The sequence below is a fragment of the Lissotriton helveticus genome, chromosome 11 (genome assembly GCF_964261635.1).
Source record: "Lissotriton helveticus chromosome 11, aLisHel1.1, whole genome shotgun sequence".
Taxonomy (NCBI): Eukaryota; Metazoa; Chordata; class Amphibia; order Caudata; family Salamandridae; genus Lissotriton; species Lissotriton helveticus.
Window position 1 is genome coordinate 415,835,293 of NC_136072.1, and position 27,626 is coordinate 415,862,918.

Genomic DNA, 27,626 nt, shown 5'->3' on the forward strand with positions numbered 1-27,626 from the left:
TTGGAAAGAGGTTCTGGCCAAGGTGAGAGCGTTTTTGCATCTGGTGCCGCTCAAACGGGGTTCACCCTTTTTCAGCGAAGCCAGAGGAGATTCTGCCTTTCTTCCTGCAATTAGCAAGATCAGGTCTATCTCACGCGACCTTGAAGGTCTTTCTGGCTGCGATCTCAAGGTATCGTCAGGATGGGACCAATTCCCTTTATTCTGCGAGGATTATACAACAATTCTTTAAGGGCCTTTTTAGAATGTTTCCTCCAGTACGTCGTCCACCTCCGACGTGGCATCTAAATGTTGTCCTGGCATCTAAATGTTGTCCTGGCACAACTCATGCGTCACCCATTCGAACCCATCCACAAGGCAGACTTGAAATATCTCTTGTGGAAGGTATCATTGCTGCTGGCTTTAACGTCCTCCAGGAGAGTCAGTGATATTCAGGCGTTCACTGTTCACCATCCTTTCCTGCAGTTTACAAGTGACTCTGTAATACTCCGCACTAATCCAAAGTATATCCCCAAGGTACCTTCGGATTTTCACCTCAACTAACCGATAATTCTAAAAACATTCTTTCCTAACCCGCAAACACCGGTGGAAAGAGCGTTGCATACGCTGGACGTCAAGGTGTCTTAAATTTTATCTGCAGAGAACATCCACTTTGCGCAGTTCTGACCAACTATTCATCACCTATGGTTCAATTCGCAAGGGGCAGGCAGTTTCTAAACCGACGATTGCAAGATGGATTTCTTCTGCCATTGCCTTTTGCCATACACAAGCAGGACGACCGTTGCAAGCAGCTCCTAGAGCGCACTCTACAAGAGCAATGTCGTCATCTACGGCTTTATTTGCTGGAGTTCCCCTTCAGCAGATCTGCAGGGCGGCTACTTGGGCCAGTCGCCATACATTTACCAGACATTATTGTCTGGAGGCAACCAGCGAAGCTGATACTTCTGTGGGTCGAGCAGTGCTACGGAATCTTTTCAACTAAGGTGAGCCTCTGTTTTTCCCAGCTCCTTTTCCCTGCTGTCAGACGCTTCCTATGTTTCATTTATAACACATGCTTGCATAATTGCACTCTGCTATGCTTAAAATGATATGTGTATTCTCAGTTTGCACTGTTGTATGCCTTATATGCTGATAAGCTTGATTACCATTGGCTTCTGCCCAGCACGGATGTACTGCTAACTACTCTGATTCAGGCATGTGAATCTATGAAAGACACCCCTAATACTGGAGAAGAACAATAGTTACTTACCTGTAATCTGTGGTTCTCCAGTATTGGTGTCTTTCATAGATTCACATGCAACCAGCCCACCTCCCCTCAGAGGCTTTTAGGCTATATTGGTTTACCTTCACTCCTTGCGAGAAAATCTGAGAGCCTGAGCCTCTGGGGAGAACATTCTGGTGGGTGCTGGCGCCTGATTGGCTGTATTTTTGGACTATACAAAATGACTAGGATAGTCAGAGGTGTGGAAGTTTTTTCTACTGTAGCTTTGGCTACTTTACTTCCTGGTTTGTTTTCATTGGTATTTACTATGTATTTATAGCATATTATTGCTTTTTTATATACCGTGGGACTCCCACTCCGACGACGGGGAATGATTCAGGCATGTGAATCTATGAAAGACACCAATACTGGAGAACCACAAATTACAGGTAAGTAACTATTGTTCATCTCCCTTGTGGTCGAGGAGTGACCACCCTGTGCAAGCAGGCACCATCAAGCGCTCAACGGTTTGCTTTCTTGTTGCTCCCGCCGGGGCTCGAACGACAGAGCCTTACAAGACCCGGACTTCCAGACATCCAACAGCCTGATCCACAGCCACAGCAAAGCTGAGACCCGTGGAGGCGTTGAGAGACGTGGGACCGGCCATCTTGGAAAGCCAGCGAAGTGCTTCCCGTACAGCTCCTGAGGCACCCTCGAAGCTGTGCATTGGGGATTGAGAAGTCCCAGCCCCGAGCATCCATTGCACCGAAGATCACCTCTCCACACTCACCGAGTGCTGCGTGGGGCCCTTTTGCATTTTCCTGCTCGACGCGTCTGTCTGGTCACTTGCCCGCTTGCTAGTGGCCTCTGTGACGACGAACCTTTGATTTTCCAACGCTGGTCTGGTTGCTCCAGACTGGCCCTTGCTCCCCTGAAAAGGAGCAGCCCATCAAACCTTGTTGGTCTGATCCAGAAGCCATCTTCGATTCCTGCGTGGGTTGCATTTGCCAAGGCCTTTTGACTCCGAATCGAGAACCGACACCGACGACAGCGAGAGCCTTCGTGGGACAGTCCGTGTCCAGCACCTGGTCGTCGTCGACACATCCTGGTACACGTGGCAGCGGAGACAAACTTCACGACAGCACCTGATCGCATCCCGACATCGCCTGATTCCTTCCTGGTTCCATCCTGGTCACTGGCTAGTGACCCAGACTCTGTCCCCTCTGCTTTCAGGTACTCTTCATCCTCGATCCAACCGGACTCTTCTCTCCTGGTTGCCCGCAGCATCTTTTCTCCAAGGCTCTATAGAACTCCACGACGAAACCCGACGCACTTTGACACCTATGCACCCGCTTCCTGTGGGTGAGGTAACGCGAATACTACGGTGCTCCTGTAGAGGTTTACACCCCTAGTGTCCTAGTTTCAAGTGGTTAAGTTCTAGTCCAGTCGGAAGACTCTTAAATCTTTAACTTTCTATCTTTACGCACCCATTGACTTCTATGTGTGCATGCGTGTGCATTTAGACACTGCACCTGCATCCTGTGGGCCTCCTGCTCCCTAACAACTGTTAGTCCAGTGTAGCCCCAGTGATTCCCAAGGCCCTAGGCCTTACCATTGTTCGTGACGTGGTTCTTATACCACTATTTTAGTATATGGTTTTACGAGCCACCAGGGCCTATCCATATTTGTGCAACTTTTGTATGTTAGATTAAGTTACTTGTTATGCGCTTGTGCTCCTGTGCTCATAAAGAGTTCAGGGGGTTGTTTAGAAATAAATACATATATATTTTGAATATATAACCTGTGTGGTGTCCTTTCATTTGGTATTAAAAGGATTGCATATGGTAAAACAGCTGGCTTCACATGCCCTCTTGAGTTTAGCCTAAGACTGCTTTGTCCATGCTACCACTAGGATAGCTGGTCTATAAGGTTGACTTTACAACCATCACCATAAGGGTTGTTTGGACTGGTGCAAGGTGCTCACTAGAATAGTGAACATCATATACCAGGCCAACTTCTCACAGTTGACTGGAAGTGGCCTTGACTGTAAGTATTCGTTGCTCCAAAAACCTATGAACTTTTCATAAGAGGACATTGGAACTCTCACAGTGTCAATAACGTATCTCTGTGTTCCCAAATCGCTCAAACTGATCAATGCGCTGGATTCAAATGAAATGAAGCTCTCAAGGTCGTCTGAATGATTCAAAGCGTTGGCTGGATCCTGCAGGGGAGCTTCCCTGCAGAGCCTTGTTGGCACTTCTCTTACAACCGGTGAGATCTTGGTTACCTCCATCTCTTCAACTCCCTACTTTGTCCGCCATCACGCATCTGAATGACATTTTACCTTGGTCACACTAAAGATTTCCTGGTGGATGATCAACTCTTCATTGGATATGTAGGTGCCAAGAATGGCTGGGCTGTTAGAAAACATACTGTCTCTGGATGGGTTGTCCTTTCCATAAAGATCATCTGTGCTTTAATGAAGAAGGAACCTCCAGTGGGGCTGCATGCTCATTCCACTAGGACTACGGCAGATATCACTGCATTGGCTCCCGGAGTCCCCCTTCTTGATATCTGCCAGCCGACAACTTGGGCATCTATGCACACAGCCAAGTCCGAAGGGATGGCTATTTTGCCTGTTCAGTCTTCCAGGATTTTCTGGTGTGAACTTGCTTTGCAATCCCTCCTTCAGAGATGGTATTGATGGGGTATATATTCTAAGGTTCCGGCAAAGTGATACCTCTGTCCTGTTTTATCATCTACAGGCCTTTTCGACAGCCTTTTGGCTTCAAGGAACAGTGTGTCGATGCCCTTTGCGGGCTTCAAGCTGTGCCGGTCATTCACCTAGCTCCGGTAAGCACAAACGGAAGTCTCGGAGGTAGTCGGCTACGCATCGACATCATGTTGGCTCCCTGTCTTTACCGGACTCAAGCCCTCAGGAGTCGGACCCCGCGTACCCCCTGTTCCCGTGTGCTGAGGCGACTCGGCCTCAGATGCAGGACTGCTGCAGGGCCCTGCAGTCTTTTCTGACTTTGCCCCCCCCCCCCCCCTCCCTGGTGTGCCTTTGGGCTCCACAGGGGGGTCGGGTCTCCGCCAGCGGGTTTGCCCTCGACTCCGACCGAGAGCCTTGACTCCGACTCCGGAGTCACCGCAATGTCAGGAAACAGCCCGGAGGGCCATCCCACAACATCTCGCCTTACTACAGCGCCGTTTCACAGCCTCCAGGGGCTCCCTTCGACATCGCTGGAGGGGGCTACGGCGCGGTGCATAACACCGCTTTGGGCCACTCTCTCTCCGCAGGTTCCAACCTCGGAAGATGTTGAGTCGTCGACGCTGCTCGACCCTGGCGGTTGAGGCCTTTTTGGAGGTAGTCGATGCCGGCTTGACTCAACGGTCGAGGCCTGTTCGGAGTTCGCCGACGCTTGCTCCACTCTGCCAGTCGAGGCCATTTCGGAGGTCGTCGACGCCGGCTCAACGTCGCCTCAGCGCTGTTCGACGCCAGTGCCATCTCCGGCTTAATTGGTGGAGGAAGGGCTCCCTTTGCATTCCCCACCCCCTCAGTCATTTCAGCACGCTCCGGAGCGGGCAGAAGTGGGGCCTTGGGCTGCTCATCCTTTTGCTGAGTCTCTGTTAAGTGGCCGGTTTAGCTTCCGTTCGTCACCTACTGACAACTTGCTGTCACCGCCTCGCGGGGCCACTGAGGCAAGTGACACTTTCATCAGGGCTGTTTGTAGGACTGCCGACCTTTTGAGGATGCAGCCGCCCTACGTGTCTAGGCCTCCGGAACCCTTGCTGGATTTTCTCCACCAAGGTGTGGGGGCTTGGAGCCCCTGTTGCCGTTTTCAGCGTTATTTGACATCCTTCTCGGGACATGGGCGAGGCCCTCTTCTGGGGAACCCTGTGGAGCGTGCTGTGGCACATCGCCATCGGCCAGCTCCCAGTGACCCCGCCTGTTTGACCCTCCATCCTGGGGATGGAGGTCTTGTGCTTCAGGCAGCTCTCTACCGATTCGGTTCCAATGCATCCTCCCACTCGTGAGTCTCAGTGGTTGGAGTCATGTGGCCGTGATGTGTTCGCATCAAGCTCCACACTCAGTTCCCTCAACACTGTGTGTGTGTGTGTGTTTGTGTTTGCTCGGGCTACTTTTGCCCTATGGGACTCTGTAGAGCTGCTCCTCCCCTCCTTGGCGGGGAGCTGGCCCGCATTATCCGTGATTGCCATGCTATGGCACAGTTTTTGATTAGGGCTGCCATGGACACCACTGACTCTGTGGGTAGGGCTATGGCCCGATCGGTGGTAATGAGCTGCCATGCGTGGTTGCGCGATGGCGTCTTCCAGAGCATGTTCAAGAGCAACTTTGAGATCTACCTTTTGATGAGGTCACTCTTTTTGACGCCCATGCTTATTCGGCAGTCGGGCGCCTCTTGTCTGTTTGGTTGTCTTCCCAGGTCTTAATCATAATGGAGGGTTCTTGGTTTTGTGGCGGTAACGTCACTTTCTTTTCTATTACCCCTTGTGGATTACAGATGTTCTGGGTTGTGTGGCTGTTCAGCCATGTTATTTTCATGTTCTGCTACAGCTAGTTTAGCTGTGTTTACCTTTCTTTTGAGCCTCTGCCTACGAGCTTGCTCAAGTGGGACCCTTCTTTTGTAGGGTTGTGCCTTTACCCTATGTGGTGTTTTTGTTGGCAGTTATATTGCTACACTTCCTTACCAGGCAGTTTTGCCGCGATTTGTCTATTTCTACTGTTGTAGGATGTCTCCTCTGGTGAGATCCATAGGGTTGGTTTCTTTCAAGGTGTTCCTTTGGTGGTGTACAGTTTGTCCGTAGTTCCGTACGGGCTCCCTTTCCACTTTTTCAAAGGGTTTGTGACACCTGTATTTTCCGGGCGTGTTCTTACGGCATTGCTGTGGCATTCTTGCCGGTCTACCAAATGGACATGCGCCCCTGTGAATACTCGCCGTATTGGTGCACACGGGTGGTGCCTCACGTCTTTCCTTCAGGCTCAAGCACTGTCTGTTTACTCGCTACTGCCCTGTTCATATTCTTACATCTTCCCTGAGTGGCTCTAGTCTATAACTTTTTGCCACTGTATCTGTGCTCCACCCCCTATGTTTCCTGGGGTGTAGGTTCTTTTTCACATTTGTAGCACTGGTGTAATGGTTCCCACACCAGCTGCTCTCTAATAAGGTCTCAATCCTTTTCTGCCAGGGTTGCTTCTTTCAGTGGCATTACGGTGAGGGAATTTTTCGCTGCTTTCTGTCGATCCTTTACTACCAGTATCTTGGTCTCTGTCCTTCCCTGCATCACGAGAGGTCAGATTTCTCCCCTTCTGGGTACTGTTGTTGTTCCATGACTGTTATTCTACTCACCGGTACAGTGTAATTATTGAGCGGATCCTCTGTTTCGGGTTTCGTCACTTCACGTATATGTGGCAACATTCCTGTCGCCTGTATCTGAAAGAAACAGGTTAGTGTTAGATTCCTTACCTTAGAATATCCCCAGGCGTCAGACTGGATCCAAGAAATTTCGTCAGCAGTACCCCTGCGCGTCGGTAGGCATCGTCTGCGGCTCCGTTGTCTGCGTCGTGTTCGCCGGGATGACGTCGTCGGAGTACTTAGACGCTGCCCTTGCGCGCTGACGTCAGTTCTTCTTTTTCCGCGCCAGTAAGCTCAGATCCGGGAAGAGCAGTACTCCAGTCATTTTTTGACTAACTTTTTTGATCACTTTTCGAGTCGACCTTTGATTCGTGGTGCCGAAAGGGATGCCTGGTTTTAAACTTTGCGAGACCCCCACCATCGGTGCCTTTACTGCCTCTGGCTGACCATGATGACAAGTCGTGCCCGGACTGCCGGGCCTTGACCTCGAAGGCTAGACGGGAGAGGTCCCGTAAGCTGTTCGAGCTCTGGTAGTCTGCTCCGCTCGAGGTCCCGGTCGAGCAGGAAGTAGAGGGACCGATTGCGGAGCCTCAGTCAGCGCCGCTCGACGAGTGACCACCATTCGTCGGGCTCCAAGTACTCGGGTAAGTCGAGGCATTCTAAAAAGAAGTCAAAGAGGCGTCATCGCTCTTCCAACTACCCCCGACGCTCGCACGACGCGGCCGTGGGTTCGGGCAACACCACCCACGCGGCTCTGTTGGAGCCGCAGGCGCCGCAACCAGCTCCATACCCGCCGGTCCCTGGGATGCAGGCGACGCTGGAGGAGATAAGTGCTTTCCTCATGGCCATAAGGTCATACTTCCCTCTGTCGGAACCTGCCGAGGTGCCTTTGGGCCCTGCGGGTCTGACTGGGAGCCCTAGCAGACCGGCGGCTCTGGCCCTGGCGCCGTCGAGTGCTTCGGCCCTGACGCCGTCGCCGACTTCGGTCCCGACGCCGCAGGATCCAGGCCTGGATACGGGTCGTCGCTAGTCGACCTTACAACTCCGCTGGCGCCAACCCCAGGGTCCGGCATCGGATCAGCGCCGACTCCGGCGTCGATGGGTGAGGCCTTCACCTACGACCCGGCTCCATCATTTTTGCCTGTTTATCAGGAGATGGATGGCGAGGAGGACTGGGTGGGGTCTGAGGACCCTCTGGCACAGCAGTGCAAGTTTAGCCAGGACTGGGCAGAAGAGCTGGGGGAGGCCAGTGGCCTGGACACTTCACCAGACACTGGATTCGTCTCTCCTCCCGCTGTGGCTTCGGAGGGCGGGGCTGCTTACAGCGTGGTGTTGAACAGGGCGGCCAAGGCCTTTGCTCTTGAGCTCCCTGTCGCGGCCGTGATGACTAACCTCCTCACTGAGGTGCTCAAACTGCAGGCAAGCTCCTCGGAGCCTCTACTGCCGTTTAACAAAGCCCTCACCGACGTTCTGATGGGCACCTGGTCCAAGCCCTCCACAGGCCTCCCTGTAGATCGGAACGTGGCCCGACGCCACCGCCCGGCTCCGGGCAACCCTTGCTTTCTGTCAGTTCACCCCACCCCGAGAGCCTGGTGATCCAGGCCTCTACGTCCCAGACCGCATTCCGGACTGCTCCTCCGGATCGGGAATCCAAAAGGTATGATCAGTTTGGGAAGATACTATTCTCCTCCCTGAGTTTGGGGCTGCGGTCTGTCAACACCGCCTGCCTTTTGGGCCATTACACCCACTCTCTGTGGGATACGGTTGCAGAGGTGCTGCCACAGCGCCCGGAGGAGGCCCGGACACGACTCGCCCTGGCGGAAGGGCGGGATGCAGCACGCTACTCGATGCGGTGTGGACTTGACACCACGGACTCGCTGGGTAGGGCGATTGCAACAACAGTGGCGGTTCGTCGCCACGCCTGGCTGAGGTTCGCCAACTTTTCTGGGGATGTCCAGGCCACGCTCATGGACATGCCCTTTGATGGCCGTCGCCTTTTTGTTGACAAATCGAACAGTGCGCTGGAACGTTTCAAGGACTCCAGGGCTACGGCCAAGTCCTTGGGCCTAGGCCAACGCCATCAAACTTCCGCTTTTCGCCCCTTTCGTGGCCAAGGAAGAGGTGCCCCCACACGTCCAGCCAGAACCAGTCTCAACGTGGACGTGGTTACCGCCGTGGCGTTGCTGGGGGACAACGGCAGGGTCAGTCCACATCCGCTCCCGCAGCATCTGCCTCTAAGCCCTTCCTAGTCCGGCATTTCAGGCCCATTCGACGCCAGTGGGGGGCAAGGTTCGCCATCACCTCCACTGGCGTACAATCAGGTCAGACAGGCGGGTGCTGCAAATCGTTTGAAGGGGCTACTCCCTCCCCTTCGAGGCGACCCCTCCAGCCATGCCACCGCAGTACCACCGCATGTCAGGGGATCACTTGCAACTCCTGCAGGAGGAAGTTACGGCCCTCTTGGCCAAGGGGGCCATTGAGCGCGTTCCTGGGCCAGAAGTAGGACGTGGTTGCTATTCCCACTACTTTCTGGTACCCAAGAAGGGCAAAGGTGGGCTACTCCCTATCTTGGACCTACGGAGCGTCAACGGCTTCCTCCGGAAGGAGAAGTTAAAGATGCTGACTTTGGCTCAGGTCCTAGCTTTCATGGACCCAGGAGACTGGATGGTATTTCCACATCCCCGTCCTGCCGGTGCTACCTGCGGTTCATGGTAGGCCAAGAGCACTTTCAGTTTACCGTGCGCCCCTCCGGCCTTACCAGCGCCCCTCGGGTGTTCACGAAAGTGATGGCGGTGGTCGCAGCTCATCTGCGCAGATCAGGGGTTTCAGTCTTCCCCTATCTCGACAATTGGTTGTTGAAGACGGGCTCGCCCCAAACAGTCTTCTCCCACTTCCAGACTACGGCCGACCTGCACTCGCTGGGGTTCTCCATCAACGTGCCGAAGTCACACCTGTGCCCCTCTCAGAAGCTCCTTTTCATCGGAGCGGTTCTGGACACTGCGCAGTTTCGGGTTTATTCAGGCTCCGATTCCGATCTTTCAGCCTTTATCCAGAGTCTCGGTCAGGTTGACTCTGCGGCTCCTGGGGCTGATGGCCTCCTGCATCCTTCTGGTGCATCACGCCAGGTGGCAGATGCGGGCTCTGCAGTGGGACCTGAAGTGTCAGTGGGCACATCATCAGGGCAACCTGTCCGACAACGTCCTGATCTCGGAGGGCACTGCAAGTCAGTTGCAGTGGTGGCTCACGAACCGCAACTGGCTCAGCGGCAGATCTCTCCCTACCCTAACCGGAGCACGTAGTGGTGACAGATGCGTCCCTCCTGGGTTGGGGGGGGGACAGATGGGAGAGAGTGAGATCAGAGGCCCCTGGTCTCCGGTGGAGTCCCGGCTCCATATCAACCCTCTGGAGCTGCAGGAGATCTGGTTTGCACTGAAGGCATTCCTTCCCTCTGTCTGGGGAAGTTTAGTGCAGGTGTTCACGGACAACACCACCGCCATGTGGTACTGCAACAAACAGGGCGGGGTGGGGTCGTGGTCCCTTTGCCAGGAGGCTCTGCGCCTCTGGACATGGCTGGAATACCAGGGCGTCACCCTGGTGGTTCAACATCTGGCCGAATCCCTGAACGCCAGCGCGGACGAACTCAACTCAGCCGCCGGTGCATGATGGATCAGGAATGGCGTCTGAACTCTGACGTGGCACTAGGTCTCTTTCAGCAGTGGGGAGAGACTTGGTTAGATCTATTCGCCACCGAAGAGAATGCACAATGTCATCAGTTCTGCGCGTTGGAATTTCCAAAGCGGCACTCGCTCGGCGACGCTTTTCGTCGCGAGTGGGGCTGCGGTCTGTTGTACGCCTTTCCGCCTATACCACTTCTGCCCAGAGTGCTGAAGAAGATCAGGCGAGACCGGGCCCACGTCCTCCTTGTGGCTCCGGACTGGGCACGAAGATACTGGTATCCAGAGCTCCTCAGTATGTAAGTTGATCCCTCGATTCGTCTGCCTCTTCAGGAGGACCTTCTGTCGCAGCAGCAGGGGACGGTCCTCCACCCGAACCTGTCCAGTCTCCACCTACATGCGTGGAGATTGAGCGGCGACAGTTGAGGCCGTTTGACTTGCCTCCTGAAGTCTGTGATGTGATTCTGGCAGCCAGGAGTCCCTCCACAAAAACGGTATACGCCTGCAGGTGGAACAAATTTGTGGCATGGTGCACAGCAAAGGCTGTGGATTACTCTCTGCCCCCCTTTCAGAGGTTCTCCTCTTCCTTCTTTCTCTGGCCCAGTAGGGCTCTGCTCTGGGCACTATCAAGGGTTACCTTTCGGCCATTTCAGCCTTCTTAAGGCTTCCTGATCAGCCTTCTCTTTTCAAGACCCCTGTTGTAAATGGATTCTTGAAAGGCATCACTCACACGTTTCCTCCATTTCCCTTCGTGCTGCCTCAGTGGGACTTGAATCTTGTTCTGACGTACCTGATGTGCGCTCCCTTTGAGCCACTTCATAACTGTCCTCTTCGTCTTCTGACTCTTACAACTGCATTCCTGGTTGCCATCACCTCTGCCAGGAGAGTGAGTGAGCTCCAAGCTCTATCTTCTAAACCTCCTTTCCTCTCTGTCCGTCCGGACAAGGTTGTTCTCAGGACTCGTCCTTCTTTCCTGCCCAAAGTGGTCACGGCCTTTCACATTGGGCAGTCCATCACCTTGCCCACCTTCTTTCCGCATCCCTCGAAAGAGGAAGAGAGGCTCCACCGTCTGGACCCAAAACATGCGCTTTCCTTCTATCTAGATCGCACACGCCAGTTCCGGGTGGATGGCCAGCTCTTTGTTGGTTACGTGGGCGCTAAGAAGGGACGGGCGGCGCACAAGCGGACCATCTCTTGGTTGGTTGCTTGTGCATCAAGGTTTGCTACTCTTTGGCGAAAAAGGAGCCTCCTGTTGGGCTGCGCGCCCATCCCACTCGGGCCTCGGCGGCTACTACTGCCTTGGGTCGGGGAGTCCCCTTGCAGGACACCGGTCAGGCAGCTACGTGGGCCTCGCTGCACAAGTTTGCTAAGCACTACTGCCTGGACAGCCAAGTCCAGAGAGATGGCTTTTTAGGCCGTTCCGTTCTCCAGGACTTTCTGGTGTGATCTTGGTTCGCAGACCCACCCCCGTGGTTGGTATTGCTGGGGTATCTATTCTAAGGTAGGGAATCTAAGACTAACCTGTTTCTTTCAGATGCACAAGTTACTTACCTTCGGTAACAATATATCTGTAAGAAACAGTAGTTAGTTTTAGATTCCTTACCGTCTGACCCATCCTCCCCGTCCTGCGAACCGATATCTAGGGTTAAGGATATCCCTTTCAGGGCCCTAGTTTGATGGCACCAGTGTCGGTTAATATCATGGCTCTGCGTTCCTGGCGCGGAAAGCTATGTACAGAACTGACTTCAGCGCGCAAGGGCGGTGTTTAAGTACACCGACGTCATCCTGGCGATCACGACGCCTACCGACGCACAGGGGTACTGCTGACTAAAACTTTCCGGATCCAGTCTGACGCCTGGGGATATTCTAAGGTAAGGAATCTAACACTAACTACTGTTTCTTACAGATATATTGTTACCGAAGGTAAGTAACTTGTGGGTCTATGGCATAGGTTCCACACACCACAGGGCTGCGTGCGCCATACTAAGTTCCTTCTGCCCTAGTGTTGGAACTTCTTGCTCACTCTCTCCTTCGGGTTAGAGTCTTCTATGTGTTCCTTGCTTTGCCGGTTAGCCCCGTACTGTGGTCCCTTTTGGAACGATTGGCTGCATGCCTACCTACTGCGCTTTTGCTTGATGGTACCTCTTCTATCTTGGTTGCCCTTATACTCTGGGTTCAACCCTGCCACTGTTGTCATGTCCTAGGGGGTACACATTTAATGTGTTTTTTCATACCCACACGGGCCTCTTGTTGTGGCTCCTGCTCTTGGCCGGATAGTCTTCCCACTGTTTCCTTTGCCATCCACTGTGCTCTATTTTCCGTCGGTAGGGTCTACCGTCGTCACGTTGTTTGGCCCCTTTGGGCCGCCCTCCTCATAGATCATAGGGCCTAGTGCAAGGCTCCTTCTTGTCGGGGTCACTCCATTGTTTTTAGGTCTCGCGACCTATCAATGCGCAGGCACATTGAGCGGAGCGAGAATTCAAGTGCTCAAAATACTCGTGAAACCAAGGGTTTTTTCGTGCGGTTTTCTTCGAGTTCACGTGAATCACGTGACCAAACAAGCACGCGCATCGGCCTCCCTCCCTCCCTCCTAATTGCATTTTTTCACTGCCGCCACCACATCAAAGGGCTTCTCCCAGCGTGCGCTCTGCGGCTTCTCCTCCCCTAATTATTCATGGCTGGCCGGCCGTACTTTCAGTTTCCCGGCCGCTCTTGTTTATTGCATCTTCTCGCTCTCTTTTTGCTCCCCCTTCATTTTCTCTCTCCCTCTGTTTTTTTTTACCCTTTATTTACTCTCTCTATCACCTTATTTCTCTTTCTCTCTTTCATTCCCCTTCATTGACTCTCTGTTCCCTTGATTATTTCTCCTCTTGCTCTTTCTTCTCGGACTCTTCTCAGGCCATCTGTTTTTCTCCTCTAAGCAGGCTCGCTCCCCGCCCCCTGCTTCACGGACGGACTTGTTTGACCAGCATCACTCCCACCTACTCCTCAACTCAAGTTGGGCATAAAAAGAAGGGGCTTTCACTGTGACATTTCCAACAGCCTCCTCCGTTGCTGCGACTGGCTCGATTACATGTCTACATTACATTACATTAGGTCTCGCATTTGCGAAAGTTTAAGCTATTGGCATTGTTAATGACAATGCCTTTTTTATCTGTTTTGAAACCAACATATAAATAAATGGCATTATCATTTACAATGCCAATAGCTCAAACTCTCGCAAATGCGAGACCTATTGCATTGCAAATGCTTGTTTACTTTGACACTGACCTTTCCACTGTGTCTGCACAACACAGGTCTTACCCTGTCCATCGCGGGATTGTGATGTCTTTGCTGTCCCTTGTTCTTGTTCCTTACGAAGGTTCCTGGGTCTCATGTCAGTTGCCCAGGTATTGCCGTTTCCACCGTGTTTCGTCGGTTTTTTGACGAATCGGTTCTCTTGGAACTTGGTGATTGTCTCTCAGACCCTCCTCCTATAGGGTATGGCTTTGGTATCTATTCTAAGTTAAGGAGTCTGTGGCTAGGTGTCTCTATCAGTTGGAAGAGTTACTTACCTTCGGTAACAATATATCTGGTAGAGACAAAGTCTAGCCGCAGATTTCTTAACGCCCGCCCATCCTCGCTGCTCTACGAAGACCTTTTCAGGTGGTGTTTTCTACCTAGCCCCCCACTTTTCTGGTGACGTTGGTCTTCCAGAGGTGTGTACTCACACCTCCCTCTGGGGGTAGGGTGTGTTCTACGTCGAGTTCTCTGGCCTCCCCTCCATCTTAGTGTTTGTTTGCTGGCGTGTTCTCGCACCTTCCTTGGCGCAGGGGGTATTGGTCGGCTATCAAGGCCTTTGGCTCTCCACTCCGTCCACGTTTTTGAGCGGTTCACGTTATGTTCACGTCCTGCTTTTCACTGCCTTCTCAAGTTGCTCCACCTGTTTGCCTCATGCCTGGAGTTCTTATGTTTTTCATTCTCGCTCACGCCTGTGCCGCCTTCCTCTATGGCAGTTGGTTTGGTTGGGTTCTCGTTGGTAATACAGTCCCTCGATCCCAGAAATGCGGGTGTAGTGTACTTTCTTCGGGTCGTTCACTTCTAGTCACTTGTCTTGATACCGGTAGCTTCAGTGTAGTGTTTCTTTTACCCTACCTACTGTGGTGACGGGCTGGGCCTGGCTTGTCATATTTTTCGTGCCGCAGACAGTACCCCTTGCAGATGGGGCATGGCATGGCACGTATGCCCTTGCTTGCAGCAAGTGCTCTGTTGGCTCCCTTCAGTTCCCTCATGGTACTGGGTGCTTCTCAATTAACTATTGTTTATCATACTACATGATTTGACTCATTTTTATGTTGCTTATCGTTGTTGTTTCAACAATTTTATTTTTATCTTTTATCACACACTGTTCCTGTGCTATTCCAGTTTTTGTCATGGCTCCGCGTTGTGGCGCAGAAACGTTTCCTAAAGAAAACTGAATTCCGCACGCCCGGAGGGGCTTATGTGGCTCCATTGACGTCACTTCCAGGACGACGTCAGGACGGAGCGGGGCGACGACGCCTCCCGGCGTGCAGAGGTATTGCTGGGGAGAAAAAGATTTTCCGGATCCAGTTTGACACCTAGGGAGATATTCTAAGTTAAGGAATTTGCGGCTAGACTGTGTCTCTACCAAATATATTGTTACCAAGGTTAGTAACTCTTCCTTTCAGATGAACAAGTTACTTACCTTTGGTAATGATGTATCTGTAAGACACGTTAGTTATCGATTCCTTACCACCCCACCCATCCTCCCCGCTCTTCGAACTGATTTCTAAGGATAGGGACTCCCTTCCAGGGCCCTAGTTGTGGAGCACCAGTGGTCAGTGTCTTGCATGGCGCTGTGCTTCTGTCGTGGAAAGTTATGTCCGAACTGACGTCAGCGCGCAGGAGTGGCGTCTAAGTAGGCACCGCAACATCATTCCGGCGACCACGATGTGGCTGGCAGACGCGGAGTCGACCAACGCTACCTACCCACATGCAGGGGTACTGCTAAGAAAAATCTCTAGCTATAGTCTGTCGTCTGGTGAAAATTCTAAGGTAAGGAGTCTAAAACTAACATATGTCGTTACAGAAGGTAAGTTACTTCAACAAGCTGGTGCTCTGGACGAAAGCTGCATTTCTGCCAAAGGTAGTCAATTAAGACAATCCATCACCTTACCGACTTTATACATTCCTCCATACCCTTCCAAAGAGGAGACATGCCTTGACCCTCAGAGGGCTCTGAATTTTTAAATTGATCTACCAGAGACCACCAATTGGACGATCAGCTTGTTTGTGGGGTTCTCTTGAAATAAAGAAAGGTAAAGTGGTACAGAAATGAACCTTCACCAGATGGATCGTTTTATGCATAAAGATCTGGTATGGGCTGGTAAAGAAACAGCCGCAGAAGGTTGCATGCTCTTCTCTCCATAGCAAAGGCTGCTACCCTGGCACTGGCGTGCTCCTTTCCTAGTTTTGGTATCTCTGCTTTGAATCATACTTTCTCAAAGCACTACTGCATAAACAACAAAGTCTGAAGGGAGGGTCATTTTGCCTGGTCTGTCCTGCAGGGTTTTCTGGTGTGAACCTTTCTAAAGATGAATATTGAAAACATCCCCTGGCGCTCCACTCTGAGATCAATTTAAACAAATTTCAGGAAGAAAATTCATACAACGTGTTTGTTTGAATAAAGTCTTATTTTGTATTTGTAAATACTTGTTTCAAAACGTCTCTTGATCAATTGTAAAGTTCATTGAACACTGATGAAAAGTAACGATAACACATATTGAGTCCTCGGACTCAATATGTGTTATCGTTACTTTTCATCAGTGTTCAATGAACTTTACAATTGATCAAGAGATGTTTTGAAACAAGTATTTACAAATACAAAATAAGACTTTATTCAAACAAACAAGTTGTATGAATTTTCTTCCTGAAATTTGTTTAAATTGATCTCAGAGTGGAGCGCCAGGGGATGTTTTCAATATTCATTGGAGGCACTTCTTTACATTAACATTGGACGTCCTTGACAAGAGACGCCTCCCGGGCTGCAAACCTCATAAATGCTAAAAATGCACTCCTAAAATTCTTATCTTTAACTGAACTTTGCTGTGCGATCTTCCACTTTTTCCCTGTTCAACCTTTCTAAAGACCCACCACTTAAGGCGGTACTGCTTTGTTATTTGCTCACAAGGTGAGGAATATGTAGTTAGAAATCTCTATCAGAAGAACGAGTTACCTTTAGTTACTTCTTTTCTGGTAGAGACTTTATCTAATTGCAGGTTGCTCAACGACCTTCCTGTTCTGTGGAATGGATTCAATAATATCTCAATCTAGAGACTGCCCACTAGAAAATTCTGATTTCTATGGACTCCGCATCTGACAGCACAGACAAAGATCAGAAAGCAACTGATGTCCGCATGGAGAGGTGTTACAAATATAGTGGCCCTAATGTCACATCTTGTGTGGGACGGATCTGACACACAGCTGACCAACGCCACCTACCAAGTCATGAGGAAATTGCTATTAAAAAATCTCAGGGTCCATTCTGGTGCTTGGGAGAATTCACAAGTTGAGGAATCCACATTTAGTAGGTTCTCTACCAGAAATTATCCTTCGCTGGTAGTGTGCTCTTCAAATACATGAGTGCACAATTTGGTAGTCCATAAACCCATTCACTGAGACATTATGTCCATAATTAGTTTAGGCAGGGTAGGACAGACAACATAAAAACAATCTGGTTGCTTGGCTGTTAACTTCATGCTCCTCTCCAGAAGAGGGAATACTGCTTTGCAAACCAGGCACATCATGCAAGTCCTGTTCACAGTGCAAAATAAGTTGAATGCCCATAATAACAGTTTTGCAGATTAGTGTTTCTTCACAAAAATATGCATCCCTCCCAGGTCCCTAGACGACTAGAAGTATCAATCTGATGGAGACATCTAGCCGCAGAATCCTTACCTTTGAATTTCCTTGGCATCATTCTGGATCCGAAAGAAAATAATAATTTATAAAGTCTTGTGGATGAAGTCTTGTGGCTTTTAGGCTGTCTTAATTAGTCATTCCAGCCACACAGTAGACATCCATATTTTAAAAAACAGTTTTAGTAAAGAATGATGTTCCAATACCACCTAGTATATGGCAGGGCCGTGCACTGTGGGAATCTTTATATTGCAAAGTTGTTACAAATAATTACCAGATTCATTTAGCTGTCCCTTTTGTCTTAGTGCATGCATCATGCTGATGTGTTTGTCCTTGTAGTCCTCAGATGCAGATGTCCTGGCTGGGACCACAGAAAATGGAGGACCTGAATCGAAAGGACCGAACCGCAATGAATTACATGAAAGTGAGAACGGGAGTAAGACATAATGTGTAAGTACCATTGTAAATTAGTAACATCTCAAAACGTTTTAATGTAGTCTGAAGTTATTTCTACTGAAATGCCTCTCAAAGCTACTTTTCTAATTGAAGACTGTCAATGGTTTGGATGTGAATATTTTAATCTTCAGTCTTTTTAGAATTTTCTCTGTATTAGATCAAAAGGTTAAAGAATTTGCGGCTAGACTGTGTCTCTACCAGATATATTGTTACCAAGGTTAGTAACTCTTCTTTTCAGATGAACAAGTTACTTACCTCTCTGTATTAGATCAAAAGGAGAAATGACTGCTTAAATAATCATGGCCAATCTAAGACGTACACCAGCTGCCCCACATTACATTTTCCAGCATGTTTTTTTATGAATGCCACTCTAAGGTCTATTACTTGTACCTGTCCTATTTATTTTTCATCATTGTCAGTGGGCATTTTAGATTTTTGTTTTCAGTCAATACTTCTGCTTGTGAGAACGAAGATTTCTAAAAAGAAATAATAGAAAAAGCTTATTCTCCAGAGTAAGTTGTCCAGGTGCATTTGTAACAGATTTGTGGAAACTGCCTTACACCCAAAGTTTTCTGTTCCCTAATAAAAACTAAAGTTGATGACAGTAAGAGGAATTCTATATTTCATGAGTAAGAGAACATACATCTGAAGATTTGTTGCCAAAAACTGAATAGGCAGAGGGTGTTTTTTAAGTTCTGCATGTGTCCCAAAAATAAGGAACAAGGGCTAAAAAAAATGTTGCAACCTTTGTGTTTTTCTGGATTCATAGCACAATGACGTTTCGCTGGACAGTTGTGTGGAATCTGCTAGCTTTCTGCCAAACATAATGAGTTGAGTTTGCTGTCCTTCCAATTCCTCTCATTTGCCTATAAGGTTCACTCATGGGGCTGAGATCCTCAGGATGGAGGCGGGGACAAACAGTGCATCCTTTTTCAGTGTAGCTACATCTGGTGATTCTCCAAGGAACGACCAGGGTTGACTCTTCAAGTACCCGGAGACACAAGCAAGATGGTGGAAACTGGACAGAGAACATGCTAGGGGTATTGGTGCAGCCTGTAAGATGCACGCTGTGGGCCTTTGGGTGCTGTTCCCCTGCAGCCTTAATGCACCAGAGGGATCATCTCCTGGAAAATGTTGATGTAACTGCTGTAGATATGTGATATTAAAGCTAGTGCACCCCATTGGTTGTGGGAGGGAGACAACCCAGAAGCATTCCTCCGGAAGGTGTGGGGCCTCGCAGCAATCTTGGCTGCTGATTGACAGGATGCAGAGATATATATGGGATGCACCATGCCTAATTAACCTCAGAAACAATAACAAGGCTTACGTTCTTAGTTCTCTGAATGACATGAGGGACCTAGTTGTAGGGGAATTAATCGTTGGGCAGAAGGAAACACCGGCAGTGTTGGATGGCAAAATAAACAAGCTTGAAAAACTGATGACTGTCACAGCTGTGTTTAAGGTTGTGATTACAATAGTGAAAGTTGAGATAGGATTGCAGAGACAGGTCAGCCTCGTGGACATGAAGGAAGCTTCAGAGCCTAGTGCCTTTTGGACATGGGTGCATTGGGACTGCAACAACTTCAAAGCAGACTTGCATTGTTGATCTGATCGAGACATCTAGCCGCAGATTCCTTAACTTAGAATATACCCCAGGCGCCAGTCCAGAACTGGAGATTTTTCAGCAGTACCTCTGCACCCCAGGGGATGGCGCCGCTTGGCTCCGCCCTGACGTCGTCCACGGATCAGTAGAGCCATATTAGTCCCTCACAGCGCGCCAACGTCCATTTCCTTCTTTTCCGCGCCTACAACTTGGATCCAAGAGAAGCAGTTCATCTGATAAAGACTACTAGACGCAGATTCCTTAACGTAGAATTATCCCCAGGTGTGAGACTGGATCTGGAAAACTTTTTGCCACAGCATCCCTGCGCGCCGGGGTGACGGCATCACGCGACTTCGCCCAGGAGTCGTCCGCGTATGTGACGTCAGCTAGGTCACATAAGTCCCACCCTGGCGCGCCTACGTCAGTTTTTTCCTTTTCCGCGTGCAATGCGGATCCGGTCTCTGTTTGGGCACCTCTTTTCATTCATCATTGCGATATATTTTGGTGGAACAGTGTGCGAATGCCTTCGCGCTTCAAGACTTGCACGTTGTGTGAGCGTCTTATGTCGGCGACGGACCCTCACCTCATTTGCATGTGGTGTTTAGGGGAAGCTCACGGCACCACTGATTGTGAGGTGTGCCAACAGTTGAAGTCGCAGTTGGAGCACCGCATGAAACTACTCTCAGCGTGTCTCGCGAGGTCGGCTTCATCCCCTCATTCACCCTCGGCAGACGGTTTCAGAAACTGCTGTTGTCGGCGTCCTCATTCTTCGATGTCCCGAAAGCGTCGCTTCCCCGGTGGGTAAGTGTCGCAGCTTGTCCCCGGGGGCTGGTGTTCGGCCTTCTAGGTGCGTGGGCTCTCCGCGGGTGATGCGGCCCCGCGTGTCGCCCTCCTATCCACTGTTTCCTGGTGAAGGGGCGTTGAGAGTCCAGATGGAGACATATGCGGCAGCTTTGCAGGCCTCGCTGGCGTCTCCTCCTTCCCCTCCTGGGACGTCAGAGGATCCCTTGCTTTGTGCGGGACCCTCCGCGGCGGCTCCGGCGCCGACTGGCTCGGCTCCAGGCTTGGAGGATGTGGTGCTGTTGGGGTGCGGCCCTTCGGAGGTCCCTCCTTCGAACCACGGCGCCTCTGCCTCGCCGCATACTCCCGTGGGAGTCCTTGTGGTGTCGCGGGAGGTCGCCGGGGCTCGGGTCGCATCCCCGGACCCCGCTCTGCCCTCTGGAAAGGCGGCGGTCTTGTCCACGGCTGAGCTGACGCTGCGCCGGTGCCTGCTGGCCCGGGCAGCGCCACAGGGGACGGTGGACCCCCTCGTCCTGCTCTGGGTCGAGGGTGGACGGGGACACCTAATCGTCCTCCGGGCCCCTCTCGTCCCTCCACGCTGGCGGCTGCCTCGTCGGAGGTTGAATCGGCCCTGGTGGTGCGGCTTGGGTCAGCGGTCCACCTCTGTCACATTCTGGGCCAGGGCTGGCAGAGGGCTTCGTGTCACTCCCCTGGTCCCTCTCGTTCCTCCACTCAGGCGTCTCCCTCGTCGGAGGTTGAGTCGGTGCCAATCAGAAGCAGCCCCTTGGCCACTTCGGCTCCGCTCCGGTCCTCGGCGCTGTGTGGCTTGGAGGAGTCCTGTCCGGCTTCTCCTTTGGTGCCGGATGGTAATGACGTCCTGCCTCAGGCGGCGGACACGACTGCACCAGACAGGCGTCGAGTCGCGGATTCGTCTTCGAACGCTCCCTCTTCTCCGGAGGTTGGGTGCCTACTGGTGTCATCCTCCTCGGAGAAGGGCTGCCGCGTGGTGGCTTTTTCACTGGCGTCATTAAAAGGGCGGAGGAGCAACAGGTCCCCCACTCTTCGGTTCCTCCTAACTTCCAGGTCTGGCCTTTGCCCTCCCAGCTTGGCTTTGGGGACGGCCGCCTTAGTTTACAGCCGCCGCCCACGGAGGAGTTGCTTTTCCCACCGCGGGGCCCTACGGAGGCGGGTGCGGCTTTCGCTCACGCAGTGTCCACGGCTGTGGGTATTCTGCACATGGGTGACCCGGTGGCTCATTTCCCGGCAGACCATCTTTTGGAGGTTCTCCACCAGGGCCCTGGTGGGGGGGGGAACTTTTGCTTCCCTTTGAGGGTTTGCTCCTTTCTTCCCTGATGGGGGCTTGGAGGCACCCTGCCTCAGGGGAACCGGTGCCTCAACACCTCCTGCACCGGCTTCTTCCGGCGCCACGTAACCCGGCGTGTCTTTCCCTCCACTCCTCTGCCTCCAGTCCACTTTTGTGGACTGCTTTTCCCTCCCTGCCACCACTGTTGTCTCCACCGTTCCGAGGGGCCCGCTGGCTGGAATCTTGAGGGCGCAACATGTTTGCCTCGACCAGCGCTGCTCTGCGGGCTTATGTGTGTTGGATAGGTCCTCCTCTTGTTTGTGGGACTCGGCTGAGCCTTTGTGATCCGCTGCTTCACAAGAGACTGTTCAGGTGGATTTTCGGCATCATGCGTTGGATGGCCGGGAGCTAGCAGCGTTTATTCTCCGCTCTGCTCTGGACATCTCGGAGATGCTGGGCCGGGACATGGCTTCCTCCGTCGCCCTGCTTGGCTTCGGGACGGCGTGTTCCCTGAGAATGTTCCGGAGCGGTTGATTGATCTTCCATTCAATGGCACTCTGTTATTCCATGCCCCGGCAGACTCTGCCATCCAGAGGTTCTTGGCAGGGCACCATCCTCCTCCTCCTACCCCCCTCCAGTGACTGCTGAGTTGATCTGGTCCTGGACCTTCTCTTGGGCCGTTTGCCCTTGCTGTGAGGTGTTTTATGGCCACTCGAGTCCTCCTTGCTTGGACTGTGGCTTTGTTGGCTGCTGGACGGCCCTTTGTTGACTGTGTGTTTTTGCTTGAGTTGTCTGCACAGAATTGGCCCTGAGGTTAGGCCTTCTGTTTTTCACTTGGGCTACTTGACAAGCCTTCCGCTGGGGGGGGGTCCTCTGCTCCAGGAGTTTCTTCCAAAGAGGGTTCCCATGTCTTGGGACTTAATATACCCTATGTGGGGTAGTGGTAGCTCTTATATAGCTTGCGCTCTGCTAGGGAGTTCTGGTCCCCTCCGGGCCTCAGCTCTCCTTGGCGTTTATGTATGTTGCTTCTTTAGGTCGTGTGTGCGGAACCCTCATAGTAGTGTGTCTGGGCATTTCCTCGCCTTCATGCTCCTGTCCTGGAGACTGGGATGGTTCTGTGTTTCTCCTTTGGTCTGGTGTAGCCTGCCCGGTCTACCTGCGGCCCCTGGCTGTTCTTCATGCTTCCGGTGCCTTATTACTGCCGGCGCCACTCTGTCTGGTCTGTTGCCTGCTGTCCGTGGTGGGCATGCCTTCTTTTCCCTCATTTCCTTGAGCCCTCTAGGCTTTTCTTCCTCTTCCTTGTCCTGGCATCGGATGGAACCTCTGTTGCCTTGTAGGGGCGTGGGGTGCTTCGGTCTCCCTGGCCTTGCTTCTTGTTCCTCCCTTAATAGTGAACGGTCTTCTAATTCTTTCTTCTTCCCACATTCCTCTTGGGGTCGGTGGTGTTCTGCTTGTGAGGGTTTCCCCCCTTGCCTGGGAGGACGGGGCTCTTCGCACTGTCAATTGGACTAGTCCCATGTGGGACACTGTGTTATGTCCAGGCAGGTGGGGTCCTTCTGCAGACCCTTCTTCCCCGTGGGTATGGCTAGGGTATCTATTCTACATTAAGGAATCTGCAGCTAATAGTCTCTATCAGATGTACGAGTTACTTACCTTCGGTAACGATGTATCTGGTAGAGACGATTCTAGCCACAGATTCCTTCACGGCCCGCCCTTCCTCCCCGTTCTGCGAGGACCCTTTGGCTTGCCCTTCTGCACTTGCCCTCCCGGTGGATGGCTATGATGAGTGCGTGCATTCTTTTGCTCTTTTGACACAAAGTTGTCTTGCTTTTCGTTCCTTCCTCTTCTTTGGCACTGTAGAGGCTGTATCTATAGGTACTTCTGTGCTCCTCTGCTCTGGTTGCTCCAGGATTGAGGCTGGCCTTCCTTCGTCACTCCTTTCCCTCCTCTTGTTTCTGAAAGTCCTGGCCCCTCTGCTACTCTCTGGGTTTGGGTCATTTGTCCGTGCCCTGGCTCCCTTGGGGGGGTTGTTGCACTCTGTGCTGTGGTTGCCTTGGAGGTCTGTCGTTCCTGTTTGTCTTGGAACTGGCTCCCCTTGATGGGTCTTGGTCTGGGTTGTAGTCCTGCTACATGTTGTCATGACATTTTGCATATGTTCCTTGTCTTAAGGGGGGTACTGTTTTCATAACTGGCAGGGTGGCTGCTCGGGGCTGTGCTCTGTTCTTTCTTCTTTCCCTGATTTTGGGTACTGCAGTGTTCGCCCTACTCCTTACGGTGGTGTTCATCACCATTCCTTTTTCTTTTCCATTTTTTTGCTGTTTCGCACACTGTTCCCCTGCTGCCACAGTTTCTCTGCTGACTCCGTGTTGTGGCGCGGAAAAGTTCTCCGAAGAAAACTGATGTAGGCGCGCCGGGGTGGGACTTGTGTGACCTCGCTGACGTCACGTATGCGGACGACGCCTGGGCAGTCGCGGGATGCCGTCCCCCCGGGGCGCAGGGATGCTGTGGCAAAAAGTATTCAGAATCCAGTCTTACGCCTGGGGATAATTCTATGTTAAGGAATCTACAGCTAGATTCATCACTACCAGATACATTGTTACCGAAGGTAAGTTACTCGTACCTCTGGCCTGTGTAATTTTAGGCCCTATTGATGACTTTTCCCGTCCGGTAACAGAGTACCAATGCCTTTAAGCTTCAGATTGTGCAAGATCTGTACACTGCAGATGTCGGCGACGGATCTGCACGCGATCTGAATGTGGTGCTTGGGGGAGGACCATGACTCTGTGGAGTGAGACGCCTGTCTGAAGCTGAAACCAAAGTCCCTGCAGGAACGTTGCATGAAGTTGTCCGCCCGGATGTGCCGTTCGGAGTCAGAGTGTCTCCGTCTCGACCTGGGGATCTGGTCCGGGGCCGGTCTGAGTCGTTCCAGAGTACGTTGCTCACCTTCCTCAGGTAAGCGTAAGAGGAGGTCACGACAGCCGTCGGCCTCGTGTGGTCGTGACGTTGGGTGCCCACTGCTCCCGGTCTTTGCCAGACGAGGGCCCGCAGACATCGAGCCCCCTTATCCTCCATTCCCTGGTGTTGGGGCAACCAGACCCCAGATGGAAGCTTATTTCCAGGCTTTCCAGACCATCTTTGGGTCAACCCCTCTCCCTGGGGCGCTTTTAGGCCCCAAAGAGGTGGTGGGGACTCAGAATGGGAGCTCGCCGGCTGTTTCGCTCTCAGCGAGACTCGAGTACCCTGACTCCGTTACCAGAGTCGCTGCAACGTCGGAGTCGACCCAGTTGGGCTTCCCGTTTATACGTCAGGCCACAGTACTGCGTCAGGCGCATTATTGTGGTGCTCCCTGCATTGACGTCTGCAGAGGGTGCCTTGTCCCCGGGCCGTGGTCCGCCACAGTCTTCCATCACTGTGGATTTTGAGCCGACGCAGGTCGACAGAGTCTCCTTCGGCAATAATCGACGTAGATGCGATTGTCTCGATGTCGTCTGGGGCCGGTTTTTCTCCCCTCTTGGGTGGATGAGGCCACTGGGGAGTCCTAAACCCCCCCCCCCCTTCTGTTGCCTACGTGTTCCCTGGAACAGGTTGATGTGGAGCATCTGCAGACCCTTAAGCACCCTCCGGCTAGGGAGCCTTTAGCTCTTGGCAGACATGTTAGCCTGCAACCGTACCCTAATTATGACCTGCTGTCGCCACCTAGATTGGCCACAGAGGCTAGTACAGCGTTTGCGCAAGTGGTTGGCAAGACTGCGGCCATTTTACAGTTTCAGCCTCCCTCTGTCTCGCTGCCTTCCAATCCCTTGTTGGATCTGCTCTACCAGTTCAATGCGGATGTGAGCCCCTGCTGCCTTTTGGCACTTCGTTATACAACATTATTTTGAGGACCTGAGCAAGACCCTCCTCCGGGGGACCCTGTGGACCGTGCGATAGCGCACCGTCATCGCCCGGCCCCAGATGACCCTGTCTGTCTCTCCCTCGACCCTACGTCTCAGGGGCTGGTGGTCCATGCTGCCTCAACCTCGCTGCCGTCAGCCTCTCCTCTACTACTTTCTCCTACTAGAGTCTCGTTGGTTGGAGACATGTGGCCGCAAGCTCGGGCCTTCGGTCCTTTACCCCTTGCGCGCGTCGGACGGCCGGGGTCACGGTGGGTGTGTGCGGAGGACGGCCAAGGGCCGTCCGAACTCCGCCCACGCAATAAAACGTCCGCACCGCGCAAAATTTCTCGCAGCACGAAAAGGGTTAAACAAGTCCTGCGTGTTTGCGTGGGCAACTTTTGGCCTCTGGGTCTCAGTTGAGCGTTTTAGTCCCTCCTTCCCGGAAGGCCCTTGGGCTGACCTGACTGGCAAAATATTCTAGTCTATCGACCATGGACACCACTGACTTGGTGGGTCGAGTTATGGCTCGGTCGGTCAGTCTCCGCCGCCATGCCTAGGCCTGACTGCGTGATGGCAGTTTTCGTCAAAATGGTCAGGAGCGTCTCTGAGATTCGCCATTTGACGGGGCGCATCTTTTTAACAGTCACATGTATTAAGCGGTCCAGCGTCTCAAGTCTCACTTTCAGTATTTGAACTTGTTTTATGATCATTGTGTGGTCTTGTTCACATTGGTATGCAGTAATGTTGCTGCTCTTTAGTTTTCGTCTCAGGGTTCATGTTCTTTCCTAGACGAACAATACAGCTATACTGCTGTTTATTATTTTTGTCTCCTCTGCCTACGAGCTAGTCTCAAGAGGTGGGGTATTTGTTGGTTATTGAATAACCGTTCTATTTTCCACAGGTGGTGCTCTACCTGGGTGGTGTGAGTGCATACTGTCCAGGATGGTTGTTCCTGGCTGGTGTGGATCCTTAAGGAGGTTCCTGCGGGGCCCTTTTAGGACTGTCTTCTTTCCGTACCTGAGATGCGTCAAAAACAAAGACTATATTATTTATTTGTGTATTTTATAAAGCGTGCAGCTACCCCAACGGGGTGTCCCGGCGCTGATGGTCAGAACTACTAAGTCGTACCAGAGGATGCAGTTTAACTAAAGAGGAATGTTGCCGGGATTTATGGAATACCAATTCATCTTGAATCAGACGTAAGGAGATTGGAAGTTTATTCCACCGGGTGGAAGCACACACTTGAAATGTCTTTCCACCCTTACGCACTTTTTTAAACCTTGGGGTAAAAAGTAGCAACTTAGAATTGGAGCGTAAATTACGGGTGTTACTGTAGGGTCGGAGGTTCGACGAATGGTAGGTGGAGCCGAGCCCTTTTGTAGCCCGCTAGGCCAGAGTCATGGCTTTAAACTCGACCCTTTTGTGAATCTGAAGCCAGTGTAACTTTCGCAGATAAGGGGAAATATGTTCTCGGAGTGAGATGCCACAGACTAGCCGAGCTGCGGCATTTTGGACAATCTGAAGTCTGTGGCACAAGCCTGATGCTAGACCAAGATACAGGCCATTGGCATAGTCCAGGTGAGATGTAATAAGAGCCTGGACTATTGTTTTCCTGGTGCTACAGGGCAGATAATTGATACATTTTTTTATCATTCTGATTTTTGAGAAACAAGCTGCCGATACCGTATGGATTTGGTTATGGAAAGAGAGACCCTTATCACACCCAGATTTCTGACTGAATCCTTGGGGAGGGGGGCGGAGCTCAGATCCACTGGCCACCAGAGGTTTGAATCCAAAGGGGAGGATTGATTGAAAAAGAGAACCTCGGTCTTTCCCGCATTCAATCTCAAAAAGTTGAGGTCCATCCACTTTGCAATGTCTCTGAGACAGTTTTTCTGAGGATCAAAGGTGGCCAAATTGGAATCGTCAGAAGAGAAAAGGAGCTGGATGTCATCCGCATAAGATGTCATCTTGATTCCCGTTATTAACTCGGCAAGTGGGGAAAAATAAACGTTAAAAACAAGTGGGCTCAATGAAGAGCCCTGTGTCACTCCCCATTTAAGTGGGCGACTGGAAGAAGTGAAAGGAGGGGTATACACTTGTTGTGATCGGTTGGTCAGAAAAGAGGCTATCCATTTAAGTTCTGTGCCCTGAAGGCCAATAGCTCGAAGGCGGTTGAGAAGGATCGGGTGGGAGACGGTGTCGAATGCTGCCGAAAGATCCAGCAGCACCAACACCGCCCTCGATCCCCTATCCAAAGTCCAACGCACAGAGTCCGCCATCTCTATTAGGGCCGACTCGGTACTATAGCCAGACCGGAACCCATGTTGAGAGGTGTGAAAAAGGTCATTAGATTCAATGAAGCTAGGGAGCTGTTGGTGCGCAAATCTTTCAAGGATCTTAGCCAGAGCTGGAAGTAAAGAAATGGGCCTATAAATAGC

At 51.7% G+C, this 27,626-nt stretch overlaps 1 protein-coding gene across 3 annotated transcripts in view; it reads left to right on the forward strand.

The window, feature by feature from the left end:
• Window positions 1-27,626, forward strand: part of STAG1 (STAG1 cohesin complex component) — a 1,346,357-nt gene that overhangs the window by 1,213,366 nt on the left and 105,365 nt on the right. For all 3 annotated transcript variants that reach the window (XM_078665875.1, XM_078665876.1, XM_078665877.1), the window contains exon 31: window positions 17,508-17,618. In XM_078665875.1, coding sequence (XP_078522001.1) covers window positions 17,508-17,618 — 111 coding nt within the window. The remainder of the gene's footprint in view (window positions 1-17,507; window positions 17,619-27,626) is intronic.